This window comes from Diorhabda sublineata, chromosome 6 (genome assembly GCF_026230105.1).
Source record: "Diorhabda sublineata isolate icDioSubl1.1 chromosome 6, icDioSubl1.1, whole genome shotgun sequence".
In the NCBI taxonomy this organism is placed as follows: Eukaryota; Metazoa; Arthropoda; class Insecta; order Coleoptera; family Chrysomelidae; genus Diorhabda; species Diorhabda sublineata.
Genome location: NC_079479.1, coordinates 2,578,546 through 2,597,528, shown reverse-complemented (window position 1 = coordinate 2,597,528; position 18,983 = coordinate 2,578,546). Strand labels below are relative to the sequence as shown.

Below are 18,983 nucleotides of genomic sequence, written 5' to 3'. Positions count from 1 at the left end.
TGACCGTCGCGACTTGTGATATTAATCAGAATATCACCGTCACGTCGTTTAGTTTCGTATCGTGTCGTACTGTTCCATTAAATAACTATACACGCTTTTTCAATGAGTGAATATCTTTTCACTCAGTAGGTAACTACTTAATATATACTAATCTACAAAAACTTTGATTTTTAGTAATTACTATTTGATATTTATTTATTTAATTATTAGAACGATCCGGACGTCATACAGAGAGAGATAAGAATATAAATCTACTTATAGTCTGGGTACTTTTTTTATTTTTTACTAATAAATAAAATGGTTCTGTTTGGGTAAAGTGGAATTTTATTTTCTAATAATCTGGGAATATAATTGATTTATCTTGTCAGGATATTCACACATTTGAGGTTATGTTCAAGAAAATACCGTTTCTGGGGGTTTGTTTTCAATTTAATGTTTCAAAATATAAAGTAACTTCTTTTTAGATATGTGTGGCGACTAGGGCTGGGCAATTATCAAAAAATATAATCGATTATCGATTATATAAAATAATCCATTATTTTCGATTAATCTATTACCGATGATTTTTAAAAATATATATCGATGAATCGATTATTTTTCTATTAATCGATTATTTTGCCCACCTCCAGTGGCGACGATGCGTCTCGTATTTTTTCATCACTTTGCAGTATTCACTCATAATTGACAAAATTGACGTAACAGCGGAAATGTCAAAAAAATTCTGTAATTTAAGCATAAAATAATCAAAATTTTGTAGATTGTTTGAAAGCTTACTTGCAGATGACTAAATAAGCTGCAAAAATATTCAGCTTCAGCTGTATTAGCTTCTCTAAAACAGATCTAAAAAGTATCTACGGAATTGATTGTTTACCCCACGGCTGCCATTTTGACGTAGCTCATCTGTGTTCTTAGATTGTCTAATAAAAGACAATTTATCAATAAAACATGGCAACACTGGCCAAGTAATGATTCATTTATTCATTAAAACGAAGGCATGTTCTACGGCGTTAGATTTTAGATAATTATTAACATTTTTTCGGTGAGCAGTGTATATTGAATTTCTTGTTATGTTCATTGAATAATATTGATACAAGTTGTATCACGTTCATTAATAACCACTTGAAAAATTATCTTGACATAAAGATTATTTTTATGAGCACTGGTAAAGGTAAAACTTTTTATTGAAATTCTTTTTTTATTAACTTTTAAAATATTACCGTGTTGATTCTAAATTCTGTAATCCGTTCTACGACACGATTGCAATCCAAAAAGACTCACTGCACGATAGCAGACGATGTCTTCGAAGAAATATCTCGAAACGGGATTCTTTATGGGATAACCTTTATATACGAGGTGTGATCAATTTATTATTCCTCTTTCTTCCATAATAGTCCGGTCAAATTAGACCAAAAAATAAGAATGAAGCTAAATAAATTCCAATCAAGCTGAAAATCAGTAAAATTGCTTAAAATATAATCGAAAATAAAATTTGAATGTTCCCCATCATTTCCGTGTATGGAAAAAAATTTATTCGAGGTCAAAGGTCATAAAAATGAGATTTTCGTGATTTTTAGCAAAACGGTAAGTTTTATCATGAAAATAGCTCAGACAAAAATATAAGGATTCAAAAAGTTGTAAAGGTAAAAAAAAATAGTTTTTCGCGATTATCAGCAAAACGGTGAGTTTTATCATAAAAATATTTCCGATAAAAATTGTATATTATAAAATTATCTACAAAAAACGTATTAATACTTTTTTTTCTACGAGCCACCGTTTCTGAGATATAACGATTCAAAAAGTTGTGAAGGTAAAAAAAAAATAGTTTTTCGCGATTATCAGTAAACGGTGAGTTTTATCCTAAAAATATTTCCGATAAAAATTGTAGATTATAAAATTGTCTACAAAAAACGTATCGATACTTTTTTTTCTACGAGTCACCGTTTCTGAGATATAACGATTCAAAAAGTTGTGAAGGTAAAAAAAAATAGTTTTTCGCGATTATCAGTAAACGGTGAGTTTTATCATAAAAATATTTTTAATGAAAATTGTAGATTATAAAATTGTCTACAAAAAACGTATCAATACTTTTTTTTCTAAGAGCCACCGTTTCTGAGATATAAGGATTCAAAAAGTTGTAAAGGTAAAAAAAATGGTTTTTCGCGATTATCAGCAAAACGGTGAGTTGTATCATAAAAATATTTCAGATGAAAATTGTAGATTATAAGATTATCTACAAAAAACGTATCGATACTTTTTTTTCTACGAGCCACCGTTTCTGAGATATAACGATTCAAAAAGTTGTAAAGGTAAAAAAAATAGTTTTTCGCGATTATCAGTAAACGGTGAGTTTTATCACAAAAATATTTTTAATGAAAATTGTAGATTATAAAATTGTCTACAAAAAACGTATCAATACTTTTTTTTCTAAGAGCCACCGTTTCTGAGATATAAGGATTCAAAAAGTTGTAAAGGTAAAAAAAATGGTTTTTCGCGATTATCAGCAAAACGGTGAGCTGTATCATAAAAATATTTCAGATAAAAATTGTAGATTATAAGATTATCTACAAAAAACGTATCGATACTTTTTTTTCTACGAGCCACCGTTTCTGAGATATAACGATTCAAAAAGTTGTAAAGGTAAAAAAAATGGTTTTTCGCGATTATCAGCAAAACGGTGAGTTTTATCATAAATATATTTTTAATAAAAATTGTAGATTATAAAATTATCTACAAAAAACGTATCAGTACTTTTTTTTCTACGAGTCACCGTTTCTGAGATATAACGATTCAAAAAGTTGTGAAGGTAAAAAAAAATAGTTTTTCGCGATTATCAGCAAAACGGTGAGCTGTATCATAAAAATATTTCAGATAAAAATTGTAGATTATAAGATTATCTACAAAAAACGTATCGATACTTTTTTTTCTACGAGCCACCGTTTCTGAGATATAACGATTCAAAAAGTTGTAAAGGTAAAAAAAATAGTTTTTCGCGATTATCAGTAAACGGTGAGTTTTATCATAAAAATATTTTTAATGAAAATTGTAGATTATAAGATTATCTACAAAAAGAGTATCAATACTTTTTTATCTACGAGCCACCGTTTCTGAGATATAAGGGTTCAAAAGTTGTAAAGGTAAAAAAAAAATAGTTTTTCGCGATTATCAGTAAACGGTGAGTTTTATCATAGAAATATTTTTAATGAAAATTGTAGATTATAAGATTATCTACAAAAAACGTAAATACTTTTTTTCTACGAGCCACCGTTTCTGAGATATAAGGGTTCAAAAGTTGTAAAGGTAAAAAAAAAATAGTTTTTCGCGATTATCAGCAAAACGGTGAGTTTTATCATAAAAATATTTTCAATAAAAATTGTAGATTATAAAATTATCTACAAAAAACGTATCAGTACTTTTTTTTCTACGAGTCACCGTTTCTGAGATATAACGATTCAAAAAGTTGTGAAGGTAAAAAAAAAATAGTTTTTCGCGATTATCAGTAAACGGTGAGTTTTATCCTAAAAATATTTCCGATAAAAATTGTAGATTATAAAATTGTCTACAAAAAACGTATCGATACTTTTTTTTCTACGAGTCACCGTTTCTGAGATATAACGATTCAAAAAGTTGTGAAGGTAAAAACAAATAGTTTTTCGCGATTATCAGCAAAACGGTGAGTTGTATCATAAAAATATTTCAGATGAAAATTGTAGATTATAAGATTATCTACAAAAAACGTATCGATACTTTTTTTTCTACGAGCCACCGTTTCTGAGATATAACGATTCAAAAAGTTGTAGGTTAGTTTTCAGAACATTTAAAATTTTCTGCCACGATCAGCCTCTGATTTTAATACTTTCAAGCTCGGTATTAACGGATAGAAGCAACCCTATTACACTGGAGGGAAAAAATTGATATGGTAGAAGTAAATAAATAAAACAGTTACCAAACAATCTTTAGTATTTATTATCTCTGGTTTTATTATAACCAAGTAAATCTATAGTATGATACTTAGTATAAGCCTCAGATAAATTTAATAATGAAAAATACATATCGTCATAAACTATGTAACCTCCAATAGAACCAATTACATCTCTCTTAGGTCTTGGTTGTCTTCTAATATTTTTATTGTTCGAATTATGTTGATTCTTGGTAGTACTAGAAAATTTCTGTCCATTAGTACTAGTACTATTCGGTTTTTTTTGTAACTTTAAATTCCTGTTTGGTCTTTGTACTTTGGTCACATTAGGTTTACCACGGTTTAACAAATATTTTCTTCTTTTCTTCACCTTATTTTGGTTTTTAATCCTTCGAATTTTCGTTGCCAAAAACGTTGCTAAAGCTTGCGCCATTTGAGTGTTATTATTTGCGTTGTAATTTTGTTTTGAGTTTATAGCGTGAATGAGAAGACACAACAGGTATCCCCCGAAAGCTAGAAAAGCTAAAGACGTTATTGATATTTGGAATATACTTTGAATTTTACTGCTTTTCGTATTTTTCACGTTATTTTCTTGGTAATAGTAGTGACCTCCTCCATGACCTTCTCCGTAACCACCTCGATCATTCAATTTTAATTTACCCTAAAAAATACACCACTGAGCAAAAAAATCGACTCTCGTCGTCAAAAGTCTTTAGCAAAAAGATTTTATTTAACAGTAAAGAAATATATAGACTTAAATTCGTTTAAATCATTATTCATCAATATTTCCTGTCAAAACTATCCTACAACGTTAACTGTTGATGGCTGCGAAACAAATACTAAACAACATGGCGTCTTCAAATTGCAGGGGAATTTTTCAAACAACTACCGCCATCTCTAGGTCAGGCAGGTACTTCTGACACCATTTTCGTAGAAAATTAATATGGAAAAACAAAAATTTAAGATACAATAGAAGTATTTAGATAAATAATTATTATTAACTGGAAACGACAAAAAAAAAACAAAGATATTTACAGAGAAATTTAAAAAATAAAACTTTTACCTCTAATGGCAACGCCTTCGGTAATTCCCTTCCTTCTACCGGATCTTCTGTTGCATTTTTTTCGTTTATTTGATTTTCTATGGAAAATTCTCTTTTAATGGATAATAATTTTTGTATAGGTAATTCGCTGAGTACTTGTATGTCTTCTATGGGGGTAAAATCTTGGCCAAACGACAGATTACACAAAGGTAAAAATACGAGAACAAAAAACGGTAACATGTTATGCTCAGAACATTCTATAGTGAATTAAATATATACTTGAACGAATATTAATGTCTTTGTTGAGTTTCATGCTTTTTGAACTGCATACTTAGATGAACTAAATTCAAATATACAAGGTATAAAAAAGTGTTTCACATCAACTTTTATTTTGCTTAATGATTCATTGTTTTATAACCACAAGTGTTTTTTCCAAATATTTACTGTATTGAAATGACTTTTTTATTCATCTACATTAAAATGATTGACAGACTAAAATATCTATATTGTTTGATGATGGATACCGTCCACAGCTTGATTTCTGAATCAGGAATTGAAGATCTAGAAAATATCAACTTCAAACCTCGATATTGCCACTCCTCGTGTTCTGATTTGAAAGATATACCCACTAAGCTCACGAGCAAAGCCTCAGCTCTTCGATAAGCTTCCAAATAACGACATTGGATGACTATGGATACCGTACACAGCTCGATTTCTGAATAAGGAAATGAGGATCCAGAAAATATCAACTTCAAACCAGGATATTGCGATTCCTCGTGGTCTGATTTGAAATATATACCCACTAACCTCACGAGCAAAACCTCAGCTCTTCGATTAGCTTCCAAATAATGACTTCGGATGACTATGGATACCGTCCACAGCTCGATTTCTGATTTAGTTAGTGAAGATCTAGAAAATATCAACTTCAAACCAGGATACTGCAACTCCTCGTGGTCTGATTTGAAAGATATACCCACTAACCTCACGAGCAAAGCCTCAGATCTTCGATTAGCTTCCAAATAATGACTTCGGATGACTATGGATACTGACCACAGCTCGATTTCTGATTTAGTTAGTGAAGATCTAGAAAATATTAACTTCAAACCAGGATATTGCGACTCCTCGTGGTCTCATTTGAAAGATATACCCACTAACCTCACGAGCAAAGCCTCAGCTCTTTGATAAGCTTCCAAATAATGACATTGGATGACTATGGATACCATCCACAGCTCGATTTCTGAATCAGGAAGTGAAGATCCAGAAACTATCAATTCCAATCCACGATATTGCGACTCCTGGTGCTTTTATTTTAAAGATATATCCACTAACCTCACGAGCAAAACCTCAGCTCCTCGATAAGCTTCTAAATAACGACATTGGATGACTATGGATACCGTACACAGCACGATTTCTGCATCAGGAAGTGAAGATCCAGAAACTATCAACTCCAATCCACGATATTGCGACTCCTGGTGCTTTTATTTTAAAGATATATCCACTAACCTCACGAACAAAACCTCAGCTCCTCGATAAGCTTCCAAATAACGACATTGGATGACTATGGATACCGTCCACAGCTCGATTTCTGAATCAGGAAGTGAAGATCCAGAAAATATCAACTTCAAACCAGGATATTGCGATTCCTCGTGGTCTGATTTGAAATATATACCCACTAACCTCACGAGCAAAGCCTCAGCTCTTCGATTAGCTTCCAAATAATGACATTGGATGACTATGGATACCGTACACAGCTCGATTTCTGAATCAGGAAGTGAAGATCCAGAAAATATCAACTTCAAACCAGGATATTGCGATTCCTCGTGGTCTGATTTGAAATAAATACCCACTAACCTCACGAGCAAAACCTCAGCTCCTCGATAAGCTTCCAAATAATGATATTGGATGACTATGGATACCATCCACAGCTCGATTTCTGAATCAGGAAGTGAAGATCCAGAAACTATCAATTCCAATCCACGATATTGCGACTCCTGGTGCTTTTATTTTAAAGATATATCCACTAACCTCACGAGCAAAACCTCAGCTCCTCGATAAGCTTCTAAATAACGACATTGGATGACTATGGATACCGTACACAGCACGATTTCTGCATCAGGAAGTGAAGATCCAGAAACTATCAACTCCAATCCACGATATTGCGACTCCTGGTGCTTTTATTTTAAAGATATATCCACTAACCTCACGAACAAAACCTCAGCTCCTCGATAAGCTTCCAAATAACGACATTGGATGACTATGGATACCGTCCACAGCTCGATTTCTGAATCAGGAAGTGAAGATCCAGAAAATATCAACTTCAAACCAGGATATTGCGATTCCTCGTGGTCTGATTTGAAATATATACCCACTAACCTCACGAGCAAAGCCTCAGCTCTTCGATTAGCTTCCAAATAATGACATTGGATGACTATGGATACCGTACACAGCTCGATTTCTGAATCAGGAAGTGAAGATCCAGAAAATATCAACTTCAAACCAGGATATTGCGATTCCTCGTGGTCTGATTTGAAATAAATACCCACTAACCTCACGAGCAAAACCTCAGCTCCTCGATAAGCTTCCAAATAATGATATTGGATGACTATGGATACCATCCACAGCTCGATTTCTGAATCAGGAAGTGAAGATCCAGAAACTATCAATTCCAATCCACGATATTGCGACTCCTGGTGCTTTTATTTTAAAGATATATCCACTAACCTCACGAGCAAAACCTCAGCTCCTCGATAAGCTTCTAAATAACGACATTGGATGACTATGGATACCGTACACAGCACGATTTCTGCATCAGGAAGTGAAGATCCAGAAACTATCAACTCCAATCCACGATATTGCGACTCCTGGTGCTTTTATTTTAAAGATATATCCACTAACCTCACGAACAAAACCTCAGCTCCTCGATAAGCTTCCAAATAACGACATTGGATGACTATGGATACCGTCCACAGCTCGATTTCTGAATCAGGAAGTGAAGATCCAGAAAATATCAACTTCAAACCAGGATATTGCGATTCCTCGTGGTCTGATTTGAAATATATACCCACTAACCTCACGAGCAAAGCCTCAGCTCTTCGATTAGCTTCCAAATAATGACATTGGATGACTATGGATACCGTACACAGCTCGATTTCTGAATCAGGAAGTGAAGATCCAGAAAATATCAACTTCAAACCAGGATATTGCGATTCCTCGTGGTCTGATTTGAAATAAATACCCACTAACCTCACGAGCAAAACCTCAGCTCCTCGATAAGCTTCCAAATAATGATATTGGATGACTATGGATACCATCCACAGCTCGATTTCTGAATCAGGAAGTGAAGATCCAGAAACTATCAATTCCAATCCACGATATTGCGACTCCTGGTGCTTTTATTTTAAAGATATATCCACTAACCTCACGAGCAAAACCTCAGCTCCTCGATAAGCTTCCAAATAATGACATTGGATAATTATAGACACCCTCCATAACAGATTTTTTGTTCAGGTAGTGAATACCCAAAAAATCTCAACTTCAAACCACGATATTGCGACTCCTGCTGGTCTGATTTCAAAGATATACCTACTAACGTCATGAACAGAAGCTCAGAAGTTTCAGGAATCAAACCTAAATAAATTTTTTGCATCAGCTCTTCACTTGATCGGCTTTGTGGACACCGATTTCCTAATCCAACTTAACCCAATCATTCCTTTCAATCTTTAGTGCGTCGAGCTTTTGATCATCATCAAGGAATCGTGGTACCAGGTTTCCAGATGGGATTGGATTTACAATTATGGTATTGTCAGCTATCTCAATACGTTGTTTTGAGAAACTACAGATTCGTCAACGGATTACAAAATTGTCTTGGGAAATGTGGTGATGTCTTCGAATGTTTTTCTAGTAGCGGTAACTATGGAATCTCAATCAAAAGGCCAAATAATTCCAAGGGTTTATTTGTGTTTGAGTAGTTGGTAGTTTGTTCTAACAACATCAACATCCAATAAAATCAAAATAATTTATTGAATGCACCTCAACGCCAATTATATTTCATGGTAATATTTTTTGCTTACCATATGGCAACTATCGTAAAATAGTGATAATGATAAGTCACCAGTTGGCATTTCAAAAGTTTTCATGTTTTGTTTAATTTATCAGGGTAGTTGGGGAAAATAGGCCAGGTACTGAATGTACCAAAATGTTGTCATACTACAAATAGATGACAAGTGAACAGGGTCGACATTAGGACTTTTGTTATAACAAACAAATAACATTCCAATGAAAATGATACTCTAAACAATCTCAATGTACGAAAAAATTGTAAATAAATGAATTTTTTCCACCCAAATATTGATCTATGGAGTTTTCTTCAAGAAAAATTTCGATAGATCAAAATGGAGTTCTAATTCAACCACCACATTTATTGATATTAGGTTTTTGCTGAATTTTTTCATCTACGAGACGTTCCGTTGTCTTGATGTACAAATTAGCTTTTTCTTTAATCGTTCCATATGGACAATGCGTTTAAAAATACTGGTATAACTTGGTTATAACTTCTTCATTGAGAAATCGACAAAAATCTACCATCATAGCTGGATCTCATCCTTTTTGGTATCTTGTTATCAATCCTAGCATATCCTTTTGAAATATCTTTCTTTGTACATTACATACTGCACCAAAATGATTAGAAAAAACTCTAAATTAAATTGTAGGAAATGGATTTTGAGAAACAATCTGATCCAAACTTTTGCTACGACTGGAGCAGATTTATTAACTGACTGTTTGTTTTGATACACTTAAATCTTTAATTAAATCATGGAGCAAGAACTTGCAGAGAAGCTGCTGCAACAGAAATAATTAAAATAATACACTTTTGAATTTTCTCAAACTATTATTTTTAGTTTCAGATCTACTATTTCACGATTACCAGCATCTAATTGCTTGTGATCTGCTGAAATGTGCATTTCCTCTCGAAAAGAACAGAATTTAACCTTTGCAAGGTTTGGAAAGTCGCCAGTTGTTGCAGAAAGTGCACTCATCCTCCATCTTGTATAACTTTTCGTGATCTTTTTTACAGACAGTAATGAATCTATTACAGAAAAAGAAGAAGCTACTGCTCGTTTGAATGGATATAAAGTATTTGATTCATTATTGATAAGGGTAGTAACACCACTTGGGGAGCGGCTTAAGGGAGGCGGATACTCAACTACAACATGGTTCACTTCAGAGGAATTTGATGATAATTAGGGTGTTGTTATTTCTGAAAATTCGAATGGAGTATCTTCAAGAATGTCTGAAGATGATGTGGAGTGTTGTTATTTCTGAAAATTCGAATGGAGTATCTTCAAGAATGCCTGAAGATGATGTGGGGTGTTGTTATTTCTGAAAATTCGAATGGAGTATCTTCAAGAATACCTGAAGATGATGTGGGGTGTTGTTATTTCTGAAAATTCGAATGGAGTATCTTCAAGAATGTCTGAAGATGATGTGGAGTGTTGTTATTTCTGAAAATTCGAATGAAGTATCTTCAAGAATGTCTGAAGATGATGTGGAGTGTTGTTATTTCTGAAAATTCGAATGGAGTATCTTCAAGAATGTCTGAAGATGATGTGGAGTGTTGTTATTTCTGAAAATTCGAATGGAGTATCTTCAAGAATGCCTGAAGATGATGTGGGGTGTTGTTATTTCTGAAAATTCGAATGGAGTATCTTCAAGAATGTCTGAAGATGATGTTGGGTGTTGTTATTTCTGAAAATTCGAATGAAGTATCTTCAAGAATGCCTGAATATGATGTGGGGTGTTGTTATTTCTGGAAATTCGAATGGAGTATCTTCAAGAATGTCTGAAGATGATGTGGGGTGTTGTTGTTTCTGGAAATTCGAATGGAGTATCTTCAAGAATGTCTGAAGATGATGTGGAGTGTTGTTATTTCTGAAAATTCGAATGGAGTATCTTCAAGAATGCCTGAAGATGATGTGGGGTGTTGTTATTTCTGAAAATTCGAATGGAGTATCTTCAAGAATGTCTGAAGATGATGTGGAGTGTTGTTATTTCTGGAAATTCGAATGGAGTATCTTCAAGAATGTCTGAAGATGATGTGGGGTGTTGTTGTTTCTGAAAATTCGAATGGAGTATCTTCAAGAATGTCTGAAGATGATGTGGGGTGTTGTTATTTCTGGAAATTCGAATGGAGTATCTTCAAGAATGTCTGAAGATGATGTGGAGTGTTGTTATTTCTGGAAATTCGAATGGAGTATCTTCAAGAATGTCTGAAGATGATGTGGGGTGTTGTTGTTTCTGAAAATTCGAATGGAGTATCTTCAAGAATGTCTGAAGATGATGTGGAGTGTTGTTATTTCTGGAAATTCGAATGGAGTATCTTCAAGAATGTCTGAAGATGATGTGGGGTGTTGTTGTTTCTGAAAATTCGAATGGAGTATCTTCAAGAATGTCTGAAGATGATGTGGGGTGTTGTTATTTCTGGAAATTCGAATGGAGTATCTTCAAGAATGTCTGAAGATGATGTGGGGTGTTGTTGTTTCTGAAAATTCGAATGAAGTATCTTCAAGAATACCTGAAGATGATGTGGGGTGTTGTTATTTCTGAAAATTCGAATGAAGTATCTTCAAGAATACCTGAAGATGATGTGGGGTGTTGTTATTTCTGAAAATTCGAATGGAGTATCTTCAAGAATGTCTGAAGATGATGTGGAGTGTTGTTATTTCTGAAAATTCGAATGAAGTATCTTCAAGAATACCTGAAGATGATGTGGGGTGTTGTTATTTCTGAAAATTCGAATGAAGTATCTTCAAGAATGCCTGAAGATGATGTTGGGTGTTGTTATTTCTGAAAATTCGAATGAAGTATCTTCAAGAATGCCTGAAGATGATGTGGGGTGTTGTTATTTCTGAAAATTCGAATGAAGTATCTTCAAGAATACCTGAAGATGATGTGGGGTGTTGTTATTTCTGAAAATTCGAATGGAGTATCTTCAAGAATGCCTGAAGATGATGTGGGGTGTTGTTGTTTCTAAAAATTCGAATGGTGAATCTTCAAGAATGTCTGAAGATGATGTTGGGTGTTGTTGTTTCTAAAAATTCGAATGGAGTATCTTCAAGAATGTCTGAAGATGATGTTGGGTGTTGTTATTTCTGAAAATTCGAATGAAGTATCTTCAAGAATGCCTGAATATGATGTGGGGTGTTGTTGTTTCTGAAAATTCGAATGGAGTATCTTCAAGAATGTCTGAAGATGATGTGGGGTGTTGTTGTTTCTGAAAATTCGAATGGTGAATCTTCAAGAATGTCTGAAGATGATGTGGAGTGTTGTTATTTCTGAAAATTCGAATGAAGTATCTTCAAGAATGCCTGAATATGATGTGGAGTGTTGTTATTTCTGAAAATTCGAATGGAGTATCTTCAAGAATGCCTGAAGATGATGTGGGGTGTTGTTGTTTCTAAAAATTCGAATGGTGAATCTTCAAGAATGTCTGAAGATGATGTTGGGTGTTGTTATTTCTGAAAATTCGAATGAAGTATCTTCAAGAATGCCTGAAGATGATGTGGGGTGTTGTTATTTCTGAAAATTCGAATGAAGTATCTTCAAGAATGCCTGAAGATGATGTGGGATGTTGTTATTTCTGAAAATTCGAATGAAGTATCTTCAAGAATACCTGAAGATGATGTGGGGTGTTGTTATTTCTGAAAATTCGAATGGAGTATATTCAAGAATGCCTGAATATGATGTGGGGTGTTGTTATTTCTGGAAATTCGAATGGAGTATCTTCAAGAATGTCTGAAGATGATGTGGAGTGTTGTTATTTCTGAAAATTCGAATGAAGTATCTTCAAGAATACCTGAAGATGATGTGGGGTGTTGTTATTTCTGAAAATTCGAATGGAGTATATTCAAGAATGCCTGAATATGATGTGGGGTGTTGTTATTTCTGGAAATTCGAATGGAGTATCTTCAAGAATGTCTGAAGATGATGTGGAGTGTTGTTATTTCTGAAAATTCGAATGAAGTATCTTCAAGAATACCTGAAGATGATGTGGGGTGTTGTTGTTTCTGAAAATTCGAATGGAGTATCTTCAAGAATGCCTGAAGATGATGTGGAGTGTTGTTATTTCTGAAAATTCGAATGAAGTATCTTCAAGAATACCTGAAGATGATGTGGGGTGTTGTTGTTTCTGAAAATTCGAATGGAGTATATTCAAGAATGCCTGAAGATGATGTGGGGTGTTGTTATTTCTGAAAATTCGAATGAAGTATCTTCAAGAATGCCTGAAGATGATGTGGGATGTTGTTATTTCTGAAAATTCGAATGGAGTATATTCAAGAATGCCTGAATATGATGTGGGGTGTTGTTATTTCTGGAAATTCGAATGGAGTATCTTCAAGAATGTCTGAAGATGATGTGGAGTGTTGTTATTTCTGAAAATTCGAATGAAGTATCTTCAAGAATACCTGAAGATGATGTGGGGTGTTGTTATTTCTGAAAATTCGAATGGAGTATATTCAAGAATGCCTGAATATGATGTGGGGTGTTGTTATTTCTGGAAATTCGAATGGAGTATCTTCAAGAATGTCTGAAGATGATGTGGAGTGTTGTTATTTCTGAAAATTCGAATGAAGTATCTTCAAGAATACCTGAAGATGATGTGGGGTGTTGTTGTTTCTGAAAATTCGAATGGAGTATCTTCAAGAATGCCTGAAGATGATGTGGAGTGTTGTTATTTCTGAAAATTCGAATGGAGTATATTCAAGAATGCCTGAAGATGATGTGGGGTGTTGTTATTTCTGAAAATTCGAATGAAGTATCTTCAAGAATACCTGAAGATGATGTGGGGTGTTGTTGTTTCTGAAAATTCGAGTGGAGTATCTTCAAGAATGCCTGAAGATGATGTGGAGTGTTGTTATTTCTGAAAATTCGAATGGAGTATATTCAAGAATGCCTGAAGATGTTGTGGGGTGTTGTTATTTCTGAAAATTCGAATGAAGTATCTTCAAGAATGCCTGAAGATGATGTGGGGTGTTGTTGTTTCTGAAAATTCGAATGGAGTATCTTCAAGAATGCCTGAAGATGATGTGGAGTGTTGTTATTTCTGAAAATTCGAATGGAGTATATTCAAGAATGCCTGAAGATGATGTGGGGTGTTGTTATTTCTGAAAATTCGAATGAAGTATCTTCAAGAATACCTGAAGATGATGTGGGGTGTTGTTGTTTCTGAAAATTCGAGTGGAGTATCTTCAAGAATGCCTGAAGATGATGTGGAGTGTTGTTATTTCTGAAAATTCGAATGGAGTATATTCAAGAATGCCTGAAGATGATGTGGGGTGTTGTTATTTCTGAAAATTCGAATGGAGTATCTTCAAGAATGTCTGAAGATGATGTTGGGTGTTGTTATTTCTGAAAATTCGAATGAAGTATCTTCAAGAATGCCTGAATATGATGTGGGGTGTTGTTATTTCTGGAAATTCGAATGGAGTATCTTCAAGAATGTCTGAAGATGATGTTGGGTGTTGTTATTTCTGAAAATTCGAATGAAGTATCTTCAAGAATGCCTGAATATGATGTGGGGTGTTGTTATTTCTGGAAATTCGAATGGAGTATCTTCAAGAATGTCTGAAGATGATGTTGGGTGTTGTTATTTCTGAAAATTCGAATGAAGTATCTTCAAGAATACCTGAAGATGATGTGGGGTGTTGTTATTTCTGAAAATTCGAATGGAGTATCTTCAAGAATGTCTGAAGATGATGTTGGGTGTTGTTATTTCTGAAAATTCGAATGAAGTATCTTCAAGAATGCCTGAATATGATGTGGGGTGTTGTTATTTCTGGAAATTCGAATGGAGTATCTTCAAGAATACCTGAAGATGATGTGGGGTGTTGTTATTTCTGAAAATTCGAATGAAGTATCTTCAAGAATACCTGAAGATGATGTGGGGTGTTGATGTTTCTGAAAATTCGAATGGAGTATCTTTAAGAATGCCTGAAGATGATGTGGAGTGTTGTTATTTCTGAAAATTCGAATGGAGTATATTCAAGAATGCCTGAAGATGATGTGGGGTGTTGTTATTTCTGAAAATTCGAATGAAGTATCTTCAAGAATACCTGAAGATGATGTGGGGTGTTGATGTTTCTGAAAATTCGAGTGGAGTATCTTCAAGAATGCCTGAAGATGATGTGGAGTGTTGTTATTTCTGAAAATTCGAATGGAGTATATTCAAGAATGCCTGAAGATGTTGTGGGGTGTTGTTATTTCTGAAAATTCGAATGAAGTATCTTCAAGAATGTCTGAAGATGATGTTGGGTGTTGTTATTTCTGAAAATTCGAATGAAGTATCTTCAAGAATGCCTGAATATGATGTGGGGTGTTGTTATTTCTGGAAATTCGAATGGAGTATCTTCAAGAATGTCTGAAGATGATGTGGAGTGTTGTTATTTCTGAAAATTCGAATGGAGTATATTCAAGAATGCCTGAAGATGATGTGGGGTGTTGTTGTTTCTAAAAATTCGAATGGTGAATCTTCAAGAATGTCTGAAGATGATGTTGGGTGTTGTTATTTCTGAAAATTCGAATGGAGTATCTTTAAGAATGCCTGAAGATGATGTGGAGTGTTGTTATTTCTGAAAATTCGAATGGAGTATATTCAAGAATGCCTGAAGATGATGTGGGGTGTTGTTATTTCTGAAAATTCGAATGGAGTATCTTCAAGAATACCTGAAGATGATGTTGGGTGTTGTTATTTCTGAAAATTCGAATGGAGTATCTTTAAGAATGCCTGAAGATGATGTGGAGTGTTGTTATTTCTGAAAATTCGAATGGAGTATATTCAAGAATGCCTGAAGATGATGTGGGGTGTTGTTATTTCTGAAAATTCGAATGAAGTATCTTCAAGAATACCTGAAGATGATGTGGGGTGTTGTTGTTTCTGAAAATTCGAGTGGAGTATCTTCAAGAATGCCTGAAGATGATGTGGAGTGTTGTTATTTCTGAAAATTCGAATGGAGTATATTCAAGAATGCCTGAAGATGTTGTGGGGTGTTGTTATTTCTGAAAATTCGAATGAAGTATCTTCAAGAATGTCTGAAGATGATGTTGGGTGTTGTTATTTCTGAAAATTCGAATGAAGTATCTTCAAGAATGCCTGAATATGATGTGGGGTGTTGTTATTTCTGGAAATTCGAATGGAGTATCTTCAAGAATGTCTGAAGATGATGTGGAGTGTTGTTATTTCTGAAAATTCGAATGGAGTATATTCAAGAATGCCTGAAGATGATGTGGGGTGTTGTTGTTTCTAAAAATTCGAATGGTGAATCTTCAAGAATGTCTGAAGATGATGTTGGGTGTTGTTGTTTCTAAAAATTCGAATGGAGTATCTTCAAGAATGTCTGAAGATGATGTTGGGTGTTGTTATTTCTGAAAATTCGAATGAAGTATCTTCAAGAATGCCTGAATATGATGTGGGGTGTTGTTATTTCTGGAAATTCGAATGGAGTATCTTCAAGAATGTCTGAAGATGATGTGGGGTGTTGTTGTTTCTGAAAATTCGAATGGTGAATCTTCAAGAATGTCTGAAGATGATGTGGGGTGTTGTTATTTCTGAAAATTCGAATGAAGTATCTTCAAGAATGCCTGAAGATGATGTGGGATGTTGTTATTTCTGAAAATTCGAATGGAGTATATTCAAGAATGCCTGAATATGATGTGGGGTGTTGTTATTTCTGGAAATTCGAATGGAGTATCTTCAAGAATGTCTGAAGATGATGTGGAGTGTTGTTATTTCTGAAAATTCGAATGAAGTATCTTCAAGAATACCTGAAGATGATGTGGGGTGTTGTTATTTCTGAAAATTCGAATGGAGTATATTCAAGAATGCCTGAATATGATGTGGGGTGTTGTTATTTCTGGAAATTCGAATGGAGTATCTTCAAGAATGTCTGAAGATGATGTGGAGTGTTGTTATTTCTGAAAATTCGAATGAAGTATCTTCAAGAATACCTGAAGATGATGTGGGGTGTTGTTGTTTCTGAAAATTCGAATGGAGTATCTTCAAGAATGCCTGAAGATGATGTGGAGTGTTGTTATTTCTGAAAATTCGAATGGAGTATATTCAAGAATGCCTGAAGATGATGTGGGGTGTTGTTATTTCTGAAAATTCGAATGAAGTATCTTCAAGAATACCTGAAGATGATGTGGGGTGTTGTTGTTTCTGAAAATTCGAGTGGAGTATCTTCAAGAATGCCTGAAGATGATGTGGAGTGTTGTTATTTCTGAAAATTCGAATGGAGTATATTCAAGAATGCCTGAAGATGTTGTGGGGTGTTGTTATTTCTGAAAATTCGAATGAAGTATCTTCAAGAATGCCTGAAGATGATGTGGGGTGTTGTTGTTTCTGAAAATTCGAATGGAGTATCTTCAAGAATGCCTGAAGATGATGTGGAGTGTTGTTATTTCTGAAAATTCGAATGGAGTATATTCAAGAATGCCTGAAGATGATGTGGGGTGTTGTTATTTCTGAAAATTCGAATGAAGTATCTTCAAGAATACCTGAAGATGATGTGGGGTGTTGTTGTTTCTGAAAATTCGAGTGGAGTATCTTCAAGAATGCCTGAAGATGATGTGGAGTGTTGTTATTTCTGAAAATTCGAATGGAGTATATTCAAGAATGCCTGAAGATGATGTGGGATGTTGTTATTTCTGAAAATTCGAATGGAGTATCTTCAAGAATGTCTGAAGATGATGTTGGGTGTTGTTATTTCTGAAAATTCGAATGAAGTATCTTCAAGAATGCCTGAATATGATGTGGGGTGTTGTTATTTCTGGAAATTCGAATGGAGTATCTTCAAGAATGTCTGAAGATGATGTTGGGTGTTGTTATTTCTGAAAATTCGAATGAAGTATCTTCAAGAATGCCTGAATATGATGTGGGGTGTTGTTATTTCTGGAAATTCGAATGGAGTATCTTCAAGAATGTCTGAAGATGATGTTGGGTGTTGTTATTTCTGAAAATTCGAATGAAGTATCTTCAAGAATACCTGAAGATGATGTGGGGTGTTGTTATTTCTGAAAATTCGAATGGAGTATCTTCAAGAATGTCTGAAGATGATGTTGGGTGTTGTTATTTCTGAAAATTCGAATGAAGTATCTTCAAGAATGCCTGAATATGATGTGGGGTGTTGTTATTTCTGGAAATTCGAATGGAGTATCTTCAAGAATGTCTGAAGATGATGTGGAGTGTTGTTATTTCTGAAAATTCGAATGAAGTATCTTCAAGAATACCTGAAGATGATGTGGGGTGTTGATGTTTCTGAAAATTCGAATGGAGTATCTTTAAGAATGCCTGAAGATGATGTGGAGTGTTGTTATTTCTGAAAATTCGAATGGAGTATATTCAAGAATGCCTGAAGATGATGTGGGGTGTTGTTATTTCTGAAAATTCGAATGAAGTATCTTCAAGAATACCTGAAGATGATGTGGGGTGTTGTTGTTTCTGAAAATTCGAGTGGAGTATCTTCAAGAATGCCTGAAGATGATGTGGAGTGTTGTTATTTCTGAAAATTCGAATGGAGTATATTCAAGAATGCCTGAAGATGTTGTGGGGTGTTGTTATTTCTGAAAATTCGAATGAAGTATCTTCAAGAATGTCTGAAGATGATGTTGGGTGTTGTTATTTCTGAAAATTCGAATGAAGTATCTTCAAGAATGCCTGAATATGATGTGGGGTGTTGTTATTTCTGGAAATTCGAATGGAGTATCTTCAAGAATGTCTGAAGATGATGTGGAGTGTTGTTATTTCTGAAAATTCGAATGGAGTATATTCAAGAATGCCTGAAGATGATGTGGGGTGTTGTTGTTTCTAAAAATTCGAATGGTGAATCTTCAAGAATGTCTGAAGATGATGTTGGGTGTTGTTGTTTCTAAAAATTCGAATGGAGTATCTTCAAGAATGTCTGAAGATGATGTTGGGTGTTGTTATTTCTGAAAATTCGAATGAAGTATCTTCAAGAATGCCTGAATATGATG

The 18,983-nt window shown here is 34.2% G+C and overlaps 1 protein-coding gene across 1 annotated transcript; it reads right to left on the bottom strand.

Annotated features, from left to right (window-relative positions):
* Nucleotides 1–3,953: 3,953 nt before the first annotated feature.
* Nucleotides 3,954–5,225, bottom strand: LOC130445127 (uncharacterized). The gene is made up of 3 exons (XM_056780641.1): nucleotides 5,079–5,225; nucleotides 4,348–4,577; nucleotides 3,954–4,137 (listed from the first exon to the last, which is right to left on the bottom strand). The coding sequence occupies exons 1-3, from the start codon at nucleotides 5,196–5,198 to the stop codon at nucleotides 3,954–3,956; spliced, it is 534 nt and encodes a 177-aa protein (XP_056636619.1). The 5' UTR covers nucleotides 5,199–5,225.
* Nucleotides 5,226–18,983: the final 13,758 nt, after the last annotated feature.